Source organism: Leucopleurus acutus (assembly GCF_964270905.1).
Source record: "Leucopleurus acutus genome assembly, chromosome: 10".
Classification (NCBI taxonomy): Eukaryota; Metazoa; Chordata; class Mammalia; order Artiodactyla; family Delphinidae; genus Leucopleurus; species Leucopleurus acutus.
Genome location: NC_139153.1, coordinates 85,396,301 through 85,411,168, shown reverse-complemented (window position 1 = coordinate 85,411,168; position 14,868 = coordinate 85,396,301). Strand labels below are relative to the sequence as shown.

The 14,868-nt window shown below is 39.7% G+C and overlaps 1 protein-coding gene across 1 annotated transcript in view; it reads right to left on the bottom strand.

The window, feature by feature from the left end:
- The window catches only part of LOC309967380 (cytidine monophosphate-N-acetylneuraminic acid hydroxylase), a 95,335-nt gene that overhangs the window by 14,239 nt on the left and 66,228 nt on the right, over positions 1–14,868 (bottom strand). The window contains exons 8-12 of the mRNA XM_082847994.1: positions 14,713–14,860; positions 14,302–14,383; positions 13,391–13,528; positions 10,874–11,009; positions 2,903–3,043 (exon numbers count right to left, since the gene is read on the bottom strand). Coding sequence (XP_082704120.1) covers positions 2,903–3,043; positions 10,874–11,009; positions 13,391–13,528; positions 14,302–14,383; positions 14,713–14,860 — 645 coding nt within the window. The remainder of the gene's footprint in view (positions 1–2,902; positions 3,044–10,873; positions 11,010–13,390; positions 13,529–14,301; positions 14,384–14,712; positions 14,861–14,868) is intronic.

Here is a 14,868-nt window from a genome sequence, read left to right as displayed (position 1 = left end):
TGTGTCTCTAATATATGGTCCTCTCACTATACTAATCAAACCACAGCTCTCAGACACATGGGCAGTTCTGTATGTAAGCCCAGTCAGCAATATGGACGAGAGAGTTCTCTGACATTCCTAGAGCTGTCCATCCAGTGTGAAGATGGATCACTGCATGGAACATGGAATACTGAATCCTGGCAATAGGATAGGATGTGATCTGGATAAGGGAAAGATGAGAAGGGAAATGGGCACCTGGCTAGTAGCGATTTGGTAACTATGTCCCACTTATCAAAACAACACTTTTAGTCCATTATTTGCCCAAAGCTGGAGAGGCACTGGTTTCGATAATAAATTACTTATCAAAACCTAAAGTTTCTAACTTTTAAATGAATGTCAAATCTACTTCTCCAACTCCTCCCCCCCATCTCAGTTTACAGCCTCACTCATCTCTTCCTGGATAAAGCCTCAGTCTTCCAGCTGGCCTCCCTGACTCTAGTTCTTCCCCCGCTGTGGCCTCTTCCCCAGGACATGGTCTTCCAAAAAGTAAAATAGTTTTTCTAAAACACAACGAAGTAATGTTCCTTCTTTGCTCTATAACTTTCTCAAGCTCTCCTTACTCATAGGCAAGTTCCGTGGGCTGTCTCACAAGTCCTTTCCGACCCTGGCCCGACAGGGCATTCCCGTCTCATCCTTTTCCTCCACCTTCACTTACCAACCCTACAGTCAGGTGGATGGTTGGATTCAGGAGGGAAGGACCTCTTTCTTCACAGCTGTTTCCTTGTATCTAGTATGATGCCAGGTATACAGAAGGAGCTCAATAAATCACTTCCGAATGAATGGCATAGGTCTATTCACTTAAAGTATCTGCACTCACCAAACTCATGACACTATTTACACCTCCCTTCTCCAGCACGTGTCAGTCCCTCTGAGCGGAATCTCCATCTGTCTCTCTTAATTATAACCTACCTCCTGATCTCTAAGACATAGCTCAAACGCCTAAGACTTCAGACTGAGCTTTCCTTGACCACATTTCCTGTTCTCTCCTGGCCCCTCTTCCCCTCACAAGGCAGAGTTAAGCACTTAGCCTCCCTGTGTCCTTACACTCTGTCTTACTACTGAGAATCCAACAATATCGACTCTCTTGTTACCCAGAATGCTTTGGTGTGACACAATGATACAAATGCAGATTCCCAGGCTTTGCCTCAGATCTACTGAATCAGAATCTCAGGGGGTCGAGCCCAGGGAGCTGCATTTATCCAAGTGCTTCAAATTATTCTGATGTTCATTCAAGTTTGAGGATTATTACCATAGGATACATCTGGGGAACTGGAGAGAGATGATGGAGAATTCTGCCAGTGCCAAATGCCAGACCCTTGAATGTCCTGCTAAAACCTGAAACAATTAAAAACTTCTCTCACCCTTGATCTGGAGAATACAAACTGCTTTTACCCTAGAGGTACTGGGGAGATCCTAAGGAATTTTAAGCAGGGAAAGGAACAGGAAGAATTTTGCATTTAAAAAAGCTTTCTTCCACCACAATGCAGAGCGGAGGCTCTCCTTGCTTATGATCCCAGTAAGAATTACATTTTACTTGAGGACCCTGGGGGTCCAATACCAAGCGCACCTGTGAAACAAAGTCTCCTGAAATAATACTACTCCTTGTTATATGTACTCGGGCAATGTACTCAGGTCTATTCTATTTTATTCTATTTCATTTTTTAAAATGCTGGTCATGTTCAATGCCATTGATTTTTACAACCCACCAGTGGATTGTGGCCAGCAGATTGAAAAAGGCTGGCATGGAGGATAGATCAGAGGAGAGCAGGGTGGAGGCACAGAGCCAAGTCAAGGGCCACTGCTTGAATCTAGGTGAAAAAAGATTGTGAGAGGCCAAATTAAGGTCACGACGGAAGAGGCTGGAGACGAGCGGCGGATTTGTGAGGGATTTACGAAGAATTGACCAGATTCGGTAACTAGTTCGATATGGGAAGTCAGCAAAAGGGCATAATCAGCTGGCTGCGCCACTCACACCAACTCTGCAGAGGTAAGGCCAGGAGAGGGGTGTGCTGTTGGCAACTGTGTGCCCAGCTCTCCAGCACGTTCAGTCCATTTCTAAATAAGGGTGAGGAACTAACAGTTCCATTTGGCTCAAGACAAGTATATGTAAAGATATAGGTCTGTGACATCAATAGTAACTTTTCCTGAATTGCACTCCCAGTGCACTGTTACTTGTTCAAAGGTACTGTCTGTGGAATTGGCAGCTGGGTAATGTTTATACTGATATGAAAACTAATTCTCATGCTTATTGCTTGTTACTTCAGACAACTTATTTTTGAGCTGCATCAATTGTCCTTCATAGAAAAAACTTCCTCACTCTTTGTTTTCAAGTAAGGCTCGGAGACGAGGAAAACATTTGAGTAATTATTACATAGGATGAGAAAATTATTATATAGGACTGAGAAAAAACTCAGCCTTTTTTCCCCTAGATTTGAAAGATACTTATTTAATAGTTTATTTTCTTTAAACAGTAAGACTTCCATTTTAAAGAGTGATGTGTGGATCTTAATGCATGACAAGCTGAGGATGCTACTCAATAAAAACTTAATATTCTGACAAATAGGGACCTACCGAGAGACCACAGGTACGTCCTTTATTTTCTCATAAAATTGAAAAAATCCCTGAATCATTTTTTTCTCTATAAGTGTTTAAGCCGGGCTTCCCTGGTGGCCTGCCAATGCAGGGGACACGGGTTCGTGCCCCGGTCCGGGAAGATCCCACATGCCGAGGAGCGGCTGGGCCCGTGAGCCATGGCCGCTGAGCCTGCACGTCCAGAGCCTGTGCTCCACAACGGGAGAGGTCACAACAGTGAGAGGCCCACGTATCGCAAAAAAAAAAAAAAAAAAAAGTATTTAAGCCAAACCTGTCTGTTGGATCCTTTAGCATCCTTCCCAGATCAAGAGTGGCTCCAGGTCGTGGGGTCCATGTTAACACATCAGAATTTTTCTTGATAAGGTTGTTGAGTTCATTTGGGTCATTTTTGATGTTTGTTTCTTTAATATACCTGAGAAATAAGAAAATTCCCATGTAAGAAAGTTTATTCTCAGATGAAATTTTGATTAGAACAATGACAGAATTTTTGTTTGTTTGTTTCCTCTGCATTCCTACTTCCCAATCCCCCTGCAGTTATCCCAGGAAAAATAAAGACTGTATTTGGGCTAATGTCCCTAATTAGGGAACAGCTATTATTTATACTTTGTTTTTTAGTATAATCACATAGTGATTGGAATTGAAGTTAGATGTAGCAAGACTACTATAAAGAGGTAGGAATAACACAATCTTGTATTTAATTTTTTTCCAGTTTTTTAAAATTGAAGTATAGTTATTTACAGTAGTGTGTTAGTTTCAGTTTATAGCATAGTGATTCATTTCCTTACATTTAATATTAATGAAATATATAGATGATTAAATATTACTTGGCAGGTATATACTAAGCGTTTAACATGAACTAATTGATTTTGTCTTCACAACCCGCTGAGATACCTGCCATTATTACTCTTGTTTTATAGAGAAAGAGACTAAGGATCAGAGGGCTCAGGTGACCTGCCCCAGGTCAGCAGTGTCCACCCAGCTCTCCACCGCCAAAGCAGGGCTCATCCTTCCCAGGAGGCCACGAGGAGGAGCGTCTCCCCAACTTTGGGAGTAAAGTCTGATAAGTCTTTCCAACCCCTTCCATTATGTGAGGTTACATTTAAAAAGACAGGTGTCTAGGAACCAGGAAGTGGGCCCTCACTAGATATCAAATCTGCCAGCGCCTTGATCTTGGACTTCCCAGTCTCCAGAAGTTTGAAAACTAAATTTGTTGTTTATAAACCCCCTCCCCCCAAAAAGGCTTTCCATTCAAAACCACTGAAATCCACCTGTTACAAAAGAACACACACATCCTCAGTCATAGTCCCTCCTGAGATCTAGTTTCTAATTGTGCTATTATTGATCAGCGCTGGGTATCTCCCAAATTTAATTCCAAGCCACAATCTTTCTGGAAAAGCTGTAAATCATCAATTTTAATGTCATATGGGCAGGTAATTGTGGTGATGCTGGAGCAGAAAAAGAGAGATCCAGGATTTGTCACTGTGTTTCATCAGACATGGGTTACATAGACAGACATTTCTGTTAAAGGGAATTTTACTTTCTTGAGCTACAACTGGGTTACCTAGACTGGATAGATATTTTCAGTCAGATAGACAAACACAAAACATATGTAAGCATTTGTATTTCTATAGCACCAAGGTATTTTCTCAATCCCCACTGTCATCCCCACTGACTTACATTATTTATGATCTTGCAGACATGAGTAAAGATATGTCTCCACCCAAAGATGTCTAACTTGTCCCTTCCTACACATGGGAATGTCCTCCCACTGGGGCAGTCCTCAATTTGAAGCAGTGTCACCTCTTTGTCTCATCATCTTACTACCTCTAGTCTCAAAATGGTTCACCAACTGATCTCCCCGCCTCCGAACCGGGATGCTATCAGATTACTCTTCCTAAAACAGAATGTGTGGCGTTCACAAAAGTCCTTAACTTCTTGATGCTTCTTTGTCTGCCTCTCCAAAATAATAATAAAGTAATACCCAGACACTGCCCTCTGAGGGGTATCGTGCATACAGAGGGTAACATCTGCCAACTACTAATACACAGAATTGTGACTTACGACTACTTTAAATGGCAGCATCACATTAAGTGGTCAAGTGTCCTTAAGTAAGAAACCATCATATCCAGTTCATCTCCAAGTTCTTGCAATTCAACCTCCTTTGTATTTCTAGAATCTGAATTCTCAATCCCCACTGTCATTCATCAGTCCTTCTGAGATGATTGTAACGATTTTCAAACTGTACTCCAGGATCGACATTCCTGTCTCCCTTCCCACCATGCAGACATACAACCTAACCTCTCCAGTGCACATCTGATCATGTCTCTGTTCCTTGTTGGACTCCTTTACCAGGTTCCTCATTCTTAAGGATAAAATCCAAGCCATGTGGAGTGACACACAGCGGTGTTCACTGTCTGGTTCCCACTGCCCCCCGCCCCAATACACCCACCTCAGTCCCCTACACTGAACTGCAACCTCTCATCTCAGCATCTTTCCATCTTTGCTGGTGGGTGTCTACTCATACTTCAAAACTTTGCTTCATAGTCTCATCCAGTAGTCATTTTCTGACTCCCATCTGTATCCCATTGCCTCCAGAACACACATGTACCATAACATTTATCATTCTGTGTTACTATTGTTTTTCTCTTCCAACGCTGAAGACAGTCATTTCATCTCTAGTTCTCCAGCACCTAGCACATGCTGCTCAAAAAATGAATGAATGAATGATGAACAGCACCGATCGAAATAAATTATATTTTAACTTTAGGCCAATCTTTCTGGAAATATTTGGAAGATGAGAGACAGCTAAGTAATATCAACAAGAAGGTAATAAAGAAGGAAACGTATCAGCAAAAGGACACATTAAGTGACTAGACACATATAGATATTGTCATCAGAGGACAGAGAAGAACTTCACAGTGAAAAGAGTCAGGTTTTAATGATGAGTCACATGAAGCCCAGAGAAGTCAAAAATATTGGTCCTAATAAGTGGTAGTAGGAAAGACCCCAAATTCCATGTACACTATTTCCCCTACTGTACTCTGCTCCCTCAATGGATGAGAAATCATGGCCAGTACTTACAGGATTTTGTCATAAAAACTTATCTCAAGGACTGATAAGTCTATCAGTTTCTTTACTATCCAACAAATTTACAGGTAAGTGTACCCTCAGAGTAGAAAGACATATGCGTTCCGTCTGCATGTGGGCAGTCCCTGACCTTTGTTCACACAATGTTCCAGGCACTGATCATAAAGTGATCAGCAATGAAGCAGACGGTACTGGTACTTGCTCATAAAAACACCATTGATGTTAGGGGCTGAGTCACTTCGTGATCAAATAGATGCTCTATACAATTGACAGAATCTTATAAAAGCAAAATTAAAACATCTAAAAGACTTTAACATTTAAAATAATAAAACTATGCTTCAAATACTACCAAATGGATTAATTGTATATTTTGGTTTTTTTCAAGGGGCTGTGTATTATATAAGATGTGCATATATATTTGTTGTATCACAAATATGACCTAAATAAATACATAGCTTTAATTAACATGACTGAGGTGTTAAGAATAACTGTTAGCTTTTTTGTTGTTGTTTTTAAGATTTACTTAGATCCAATTTTTGGATTTTTTTTGGTGAACAGCTCTATGAATTTTAACACATGTACAGATTTGTGCTACTACTAAAATCAGGATACAGAGCACTTCTCTCTGCTCTATATTCTGTTCTCTCAAAACTCCCCCATGTTGGCCCTTTTTAGTCAAACCCTCCCTTCCCTTCAGCCTAACCTCTGGCAACCACTGACCTTTTTCTCCATCCCAATAGTTTTGCCTTTCTCAGAATGTCACGTAAGTGGAATCACGATATATAATCTTTTGAGACTGACTTCTTTCACTTAGCACGATACCTTTGAGATTCAACCAGGTTGTGTGTATATCAGTAGTTATTTATTTTCTATTGTATTCCATGGTGTGGATATACCACAGTTTGTCCATTCACCTGCTGAAGGACATTTGAGTTGATTTGGTAATTATGACTAGAACTATTAATAGTTGTGTATAGTTTTGTGTGAATAAAAGTTTAGTTTCTCTAGGGTAAATAGCCATGAATGGAATTTCTGGGTCGTATGATAAATGTATATTTAAAGCAACAGCCGTACTGCTTTCCAGATAGCTGTATCATTTTGAATTCTCAACAGCAATGTCTGAGAGGTCCTATTGCTCTGTATCTTTGCCATAACTGGATAGTGTTAATCTTTCAAAATTTTATTAACTTTAATTCTTATTTCATTGTGGCTTTAATCTGCATTCTCTAATGACTAGTGATATGGGCACGTCATTTCTTATGCTCATTTGCATCAATATATCTTCTTTGGTGGAGTATCTGTTCAAAATGTTTTGCCCATTTATTACTGAGTTCTTTGTTTCCTTACACTGATTTTTGAAAGTTCATTATATATTCTAGATACAAATTGTTAATCAGATATATGGTTTGCGAATTTTTCTCATGGTCTGTAGTTTATCATTTTATTCTCTTAGCAGTGTCTTTCACAGAGCAAAAATTTTAATTTTGATAAAGCCCCATTTATTAAAATTTTCACTTATGGATTGTGCTTTTGGTGTCCTATCTAAGAAGTCTTTGCTTAACCCAAGGTCATGAAGATTTTCTCCTATATTTTCCTCTAAAAATTTCATAGTTTTACATTTACATTTCGATCTATGACCCATTTTGACTTATTTTTTGGTATATAGTGCAGGGCCTACTATATTGAGGTTCATTTTTTGCATATGAATGTCCAATTAATTGCTCAACATTCAATAACATTTATTGAAAAGACTGTCTTTTCTCCACTGAATTGTTTTTGTACCTGTGTCAAAAATCAAATGGCTATATTTGGGTGGCTCTGTTTTTGGACTTTATTCCATTAATCTATGTGTTTATCCCTTCATCAGTATCATGCTGTCTTGATTACTGGAGCTTTATAGCAAGTCTTACAATTGGGTAGTGTGGTCCCTCCAGAAGTTTCCCTCTAGTGTCATTTCCCTTTTATCTAAATAACTTTCTTTAGCATTTCTTTTAAAGTAGGTCTTCTTATAAGGAATTGCCTTAGTTTTCCTTCATCTAGGAATGTTTTTATTTTACCCTCATTCCTGAAGGATATTTTCACTGGATATAGAGTCTATGTTGACCGTTCTTTTCTTTAAGCAATTTAAAAATACTATCTTACTACCTTCTAGTCTCCATGGTTTATGACTAGAAATGCAGTTACTTGAATTTCTCCATATGTACAAGGCATTCTTTCCTCTGCTTGTATTTCTGTTTTTCCACAGATACAGACCATCTCTCTACCTCTCTAATACACCTGAGTCTGGGGTACAATTCCATTTTTAACCTCTCAGGCAGAGAACCCTTTGTGGGTCCAATGCAAAAAATTATTTCCTTCTCACATTTTAGGTAATAGATTAAGTCACTTCAAATGTCCATTATCTTGCCTGGTTCCTCTTCTCTAGTTAAACCTTAGACCGTAAGATCATCTCAAAGGATGCTTAACTTATCTGCATTCAGACTACATGCTTTGACGTGGAACATTTAACATGAAGCCAATTTAGGAAATTCTCTGAGTTTTTGTAAAAATTCACGTTCAATAATACTTCCTCACCGGCCTGACTTTAATACTCCCCACAGTGTCATGTGGCAAATATTGCTCTGGATTTTATACTTTTTACCTGAGTGGCCCATAACTAAGAAAATGAAAGTGATAGAACAACCCACTGTTTTCACCTTCTCAAACAGACTCTCCTGGATTTATCTTAGACATGCTTTCTCTTTATATCTTTTCACAGATGCTCACCACTGTCCAAAGCAGTGTGGTATGCAAAATACCACCACAGTCTAATCCCTTAGTTCTTGGGTATTTCCACGTAGTATGATGTGAGAGCTGGAAATGGCAGCAGAATCTCTTCTCTGCTCCTTTTTCCATTGCTCTAAGGACAGACTGATGTTCAGCCAGAAGACATAACAGTTGCTAAAATACTGAAATAGTTCTATGCCAGTTGGTTCAAAGCTGCTTCCCTGAGTGCCCTCTTTGCTGTCCCAGGCACCTGACCCTCCCCTGGGGCCTCCTAGCTCTCTCTCAATTCAGTCAACTAAAGGATTAAAGTTTGAGAGAGCAGAGCCTCCAGGACCTGATCCAGCACTACCTGTTATCTGTTCTGATTGCTTGGTGTCTATGCCGTACTGGTTCTTAACTACACTGAATCTTAGTGCATTTAAGTGAAACCTTTGTGCCACATCTACATTGGCAGGCACTGAGAAGTTTATTTTTGTTGCATTAAATGATTGTCATTTCGCTCTAGATCAAGATTGAGTATGAGACACACCTATTCACTGATAACTAGTATTTTCTTTAGAAAACTGAAGGGTTTGTGGGAAATTGAAGGGAAGTTTTCCAGGGCCATCAACTCCTAGTAATATTGGAGTAGCTCATTCCCCTGGTTCTGTATCATTGTCACTTGACACAGACAACACTTCCCTGGTTCACTAAGTCCTTCATTTGCTGTCTACCTCCATTAATTTCACTGTACCTACTCCATCTTCCATCCTTCATAGTTAAGTGAGCATAAACATTCTAAGTCAGGAATATTTTACTTGAAATAATCCAATAAAACAACATCAATGAATCAGACATATAAAGTAATGAAAGGAGATATCACTACCACTATTTGCAGATGATTTAAAGAGAATCAGCTGAAAACTATCCAAACAATTAGAACAACTACTACTTAGGAAATATAATTATAGAAAAGACTGCATTTGCAATAGCAACCAAAAGGAAAAGTGAAAATACTAGGAATAAACATAACCAGAAGTGCGTGAGTCTTATATAAAGAAAACTTTAACATGCCGCTGAATGACACAAAAGAAAACCTATACAAATGAAAAGACATGCCTTGTTTTTGGACTAAATAACAAAATGATATTATTTATACTAAACTAATTTATGTAGTTAACGTGATTGCAATATAAATAATAAGTGTTCTCATTGTTCGGCTCTAGCAGGTCTACTCAAAATCTCAAAAGGACACTAACAATCTTGCAAATGTTTAGTTTGGCTTTAGTAATTCATAGGAAATTTTGGATCACAGGGTCCATGTTTTTTTTTTTTTTTTTTTTTTGTGGTACGTGGGCCTCTCACTGTTGTGGCCTCTTCCGTTGCGGAGCACAGGCTCAGCGGCCATGGCTCACGGGCCCAGCCACTCCGCGGCATGTGGGATCCTCCCGGACCGGGGCACGAACCCGCGTCCCCTGCATCAGCAGGTGGACTCTCAACCACTGTGCCACCAGGGAAGCCCAGGGTCCATGTTTTGAGAGAAAAGGAAAAGCACTTCCCCAGCTCAGGCACCTGACAGTAGCAGAGTCCCAAGAAGGACAATCCAATCTAAAAACAGTAGTTAAGCTGAACTAAAAAAACAATGTTTCTTAAATTTGAAGTTTCTCCTGTTTGAGAAACATTATTAAAAGTTAACTGCTAAATCTTTAATGATGACTTGGTATCAAAGTGACCAAAAAAGAACCATAAGTGTGAATATTCACATTTATGAAATCTTGTGTAATGACAGTATTAAGACTGTCATTCATTTGACCATTAAAGTGAAAATTCAACATTTAAACATTCTCAAAGAAAACTCATTGACCTCCAAAACTACACTTGAAAAATAAGATCTAGAAGTTATGTTGCTGCAAGAGAAGTCCTTTTAGATACTCAAAAATGAGAAAATAACTTGATGATGATACAGTCTCTATTCTGAGAGGTAGTGTGGTATAGAGAAAATAGCTTTAGAGCTAGGCATGCCAGGATGCATTTCTCACCTCCAGCGGGGTGACTTCAAGCAAGTCCCTTAGCCTCTGAGTTTCAGATTCCCTAACTTAAACAGGTATAATAACACCTACCTTACAGTGTCATTGGAAGACTAAATGATTAAAAGCCCCAGTTCAATTCCTAGTGTATACTGAATACATATCAGTTGCCTTCATTCTTTCCAGGATCCTTTTGGACAAAATCTATCTGAATTAACTCTAGCTGTCAAGCATAGCTCTCTGTTCCCAGGCAGCTTGTTAAATAAGCTCCAGACTCCTACTAATTACTTTCTCTCATTTCATGTTGTATTCATAGCTAAATCATTCATCCCAGCATACATTAACTCGTGTGTAAATATGTTATGCAAAATATCCAGCCATACTTGTCTGATGGGTGAGATTCCACGAAGTACCCAGCAAAAGGGCAATAAATTCGGGGTTGTAGGTCCTTCACCAGCCGAGCCTTGTAGTTCAGGAGTTTCTTCCTTTCTGTTTTAATGAATTGGGCTTTCCATTCCTCTGGAATAACAGGGTTTGGATTAGAATTTCCTCTGTTCAGAAATCACAGAAAAACAAGAGTTCTAGTAGATTAGAAGGCTTTCAGGAGATAAAAGTTGACAGCTAACGAATGCAGACAGAGAGCGAAGCTCCTTGTCATTAGTGGCTTTATTTTGCAAATTTCAGTTGGTTACTAGGAAAATGTTTCCAAACCAGCCAGAGACACTAGATCCTCTCCTTGTTAATGGCAATTCATTTGGACCCTAGCTGAATAAACAGGGTGGCATGTGTAGTTGTATCTTGCATGCATGCACATTTTAAGGACACTGTAATTCTTGTAATGCTTAACTCTCTACTAACATGGAAATGGCTTTGCTATCTTCATGGATTATAAAAGCAAAGCATGTTCATTACACCCAGGTGATGCACAGTGGTCAAGGGTGTGGATGTCGGAGTCAGTTAAGACTTAGGATCAAAATGCAGCTCCACCACTTAAATTCTTTAAGTCTGTTTTCTCCTCTGTAAAATAGAATCATGTTGCCTACCTCACAGGTTGTTCATTTGTTCGTTTGCTCGTTCATTCATTTGATTGATATTTATTGAGCACCTACTACGTGCCAGACGTAGTTCTAGGAACTGAGAATACAGTGGTGAACAAGATAAAGCAGGTCCCTGCTCTTAAGGAGCATTCATTCTAATGAAAGAAGCAAATAAGGAATAAGGAAATAAGTTCATTTCAAAGAGTGATGAGCTAGGAAGAAAGTAAAACAGGGCCGTGGGATGGAGAGTGGCTGGGGTGATGGGGTGTGGGGTGGAGGGGCATATTAGGGCAGTTAGTGAAGATGACATTGGAATCATAGAACACAGACAGAGACACAGAAGTTGCCGACCACGTGGAGGTCAAAAGCAATAGCACTCCAGGCAGCCGAAACAGCACATACAAAGGTACAGGGCACAGATGGACTTGGTGTATTGGGTCTGAGGAACAAAAAGCGGGCCAGTATGGGCTGACACTTGTCAAGCAATGGGGATACAGGCAGTAAAGGAAGTTGAAATTAGGCAGGGCCCAGAGCATGTGGGGTACCATGTCAGGGAACTGCTCTTACTGTTACTGCTATGAAAATCTGATAAACACAGACAAGGATACAGAAAAAAATAAGTTATCCATAAGGTAGACATAACCACTATTAACATTTTGGTATATTCTAGACCTTTTTAAATGTATGTGCGTGCGCGCGCACACACACTCACATAAGAACGGAGTTATGCTAGCTACCCTTTAGTAGGTATATGTCACCTCCCCAGTCACACTGTTAACCCCGTAAAGATAGCACCTCCCCTCTCTCTCTCACTGGTGACTCATTCTGGGAGGCAATGACCACAGACTCAGAGAAGAAAGGAAGGAACTGGACAGGCTTTCCTCATACTGCAAGTAGGGCATTTCTGCCACATTGCTAAACAGAGATCGCTTACAGAAAATATTAATTTATTAAGTGGACATATATTGAGAACTTACAATGCTAGCAATGCTTACATACTGAGCAAAAGTAGGAACAAAATATACCATTTACACGCCCTCCCCCATCCCAACCCTAGCACCACCCTTAGACCCAGAGCAGAAGAGCTTCTGCCTTGGACCCCACATTTTTTTCAAGCTTTGAGATACAACTGATATATAATATTACATAAGTTTAAGGTATACACCAGGATGGGTTCATTACATGCATGTATGGCTAAATGATTACCACGATAAGGCTGGTTAACCTCCATCACCTCACATATTACCATTTTGTGTGTGTGATGAGAACATGTAAGACCTACCTTTAGCAACTTTTAAGTATATAGCACGGTATTGTTGACTATAGTCATCATGCTGTACGTTACATCCCCAGAACTTACTCATCTTATAACTAGAAGTTTGTACTCTTTGACCACTATTTCCCCGGCCCCCAGAAACCCCATACTTTAGAGGAGCTTCCTTTGCCTCATTCCTCCCCTGTATGGGCATTCCACAAGTCCAAGGGGATGTGCCCACCTCGGGTTGCCCACGCCCTATTCTGAACCACATACCAAGAGCATTTAAGCCTGGATTACCAATGTCAGACTCTTCCTGTTCTGCTCTACAGTCTACAGCAGGAATCGAATTGGTCCAAATGATTCTTTTTCTTGACTTTTCCTGACATGCTCCCTAATCTCCTAGGTGTTTCCTTCATGCTCCATCAGCATATTCTGAGCTGGAAACTTTGGCTTGTATATCTGTGATTTGCAAGTCTGGTTTCCCAAGAAGACTGTAAGCGTCTTGTGGGGAAGGATCATGTCTTAATAATTTTTGTATTGATTCGCACAGCATTTAGCAAAGTGCCATGCATGCTCCTTGGCATCACTTTGATAGAAAGTATTACCAGTAAATTTTCCACCACTGAAAGTCATCGGAAAGCCTGATGCCCCTCCGGCAAAATCACTCATCATTAGATCAACCTTCATAGGCAGCCTTCCCCCATTGGGTCTGGTGCAATCCACTGTATTGAGTATTTTATGACCTGTGGAAAAATAAAGTGGCATCAATACTCAAGGTGAAATCTTGAAAACCACAATTTGAAATCCCAGGTCAACAAACTCTTCCATGTAAGTCTGTATAATCTGACTCATTCAATTACAGAAGAGTTGCTTATGTCCAAGGAAAAGAGAGAGTAAGATTTCAAAATCTAAACTCTTCAATAGCACATTTTGAACTTTCAAGTGAATAAACTCATCCTGTGTGATTAGAGGGTTCTGGGTGAGGAGAGTTAGCTTGATTCCACTCCGGATCGTAGATAGACTACTTTCCTCGGCCGGCTATCTTCAGATGTTGAGCCCAAAGGATGCAGGGGAAAGAGTAACCGAATCAACACAAATCTCTCAACCCCTTGGAAATTCTATTCAATGATTGTTGGCGTAAAGCCATCTTCTCACATGATAGGCAGAAGTGTATGATTACGTTACATCATAGTATTTCAAGATGAAAGTAAAACACTTATTCAGTAAAGGCAGTTTTGAATAAGTTACTATAGGTGAAATACAGAATATGTGTTGCCTATGAAAAAGAATCTTTGCGCCTGTCACTACAGCGAGCACATTACTGCTAATTTGTTCTCTGTAAGATTATCTGAATGAGAGCCCCTTTTCCTAAGACAGGGATAGAATATATTATATTCTATGGAAAATGAAGATGGAAGAAGAAGATGAACATAGGATGAAATTTTGGATAGCTCTTATTATCCTTCTTACCAAGAATATTTTTCATTTTTCACTGTTAATGAGAATAAGAAAATACCTTTGTATTCCACGATAATGCAAGTGTCCATCTCAGGATGAACGCCATCCATCAAGATCATGAATCGAAGATTTCTGTCTACCTGGAATTTGAACAATAAAACCAACAACAGTTTATGTCAGTTTGGCTTTTAATTCAATATTTGAAGAAACTGTCATCTCTTCTGGAAAGAAATCCCTTTTATTCAGAACTGGATTTATTATCCGGTAGAATCGTACCATTGATAAATGGAGAGAAAAGCCACCTTTTATTTTAGCTCAAACAGACATTTACACAGTGCTAGGTATTTACACAGTACTATGTACAGAAAAAGTAGGCCATTGTTTCCTTAGTGTTTAAAGCGATTACCTCGTCTAAAATTTACCCCAGAAAGCATAACTGAAAAGTATGGAAAGAACACAGATGTCTGACCTGCTGCCATATTCCAAATGGCACTACATTGATGTTAGTCAACTGGACACCACTCCGCTTCAGATTCCAAAAGACGGGTCTTTCCGTGTTTCCGACATAAATGGGAATATCTGGTCTTCTTCCAGCAACCTTCTTCAGTGTGGGGTAACTAGGATC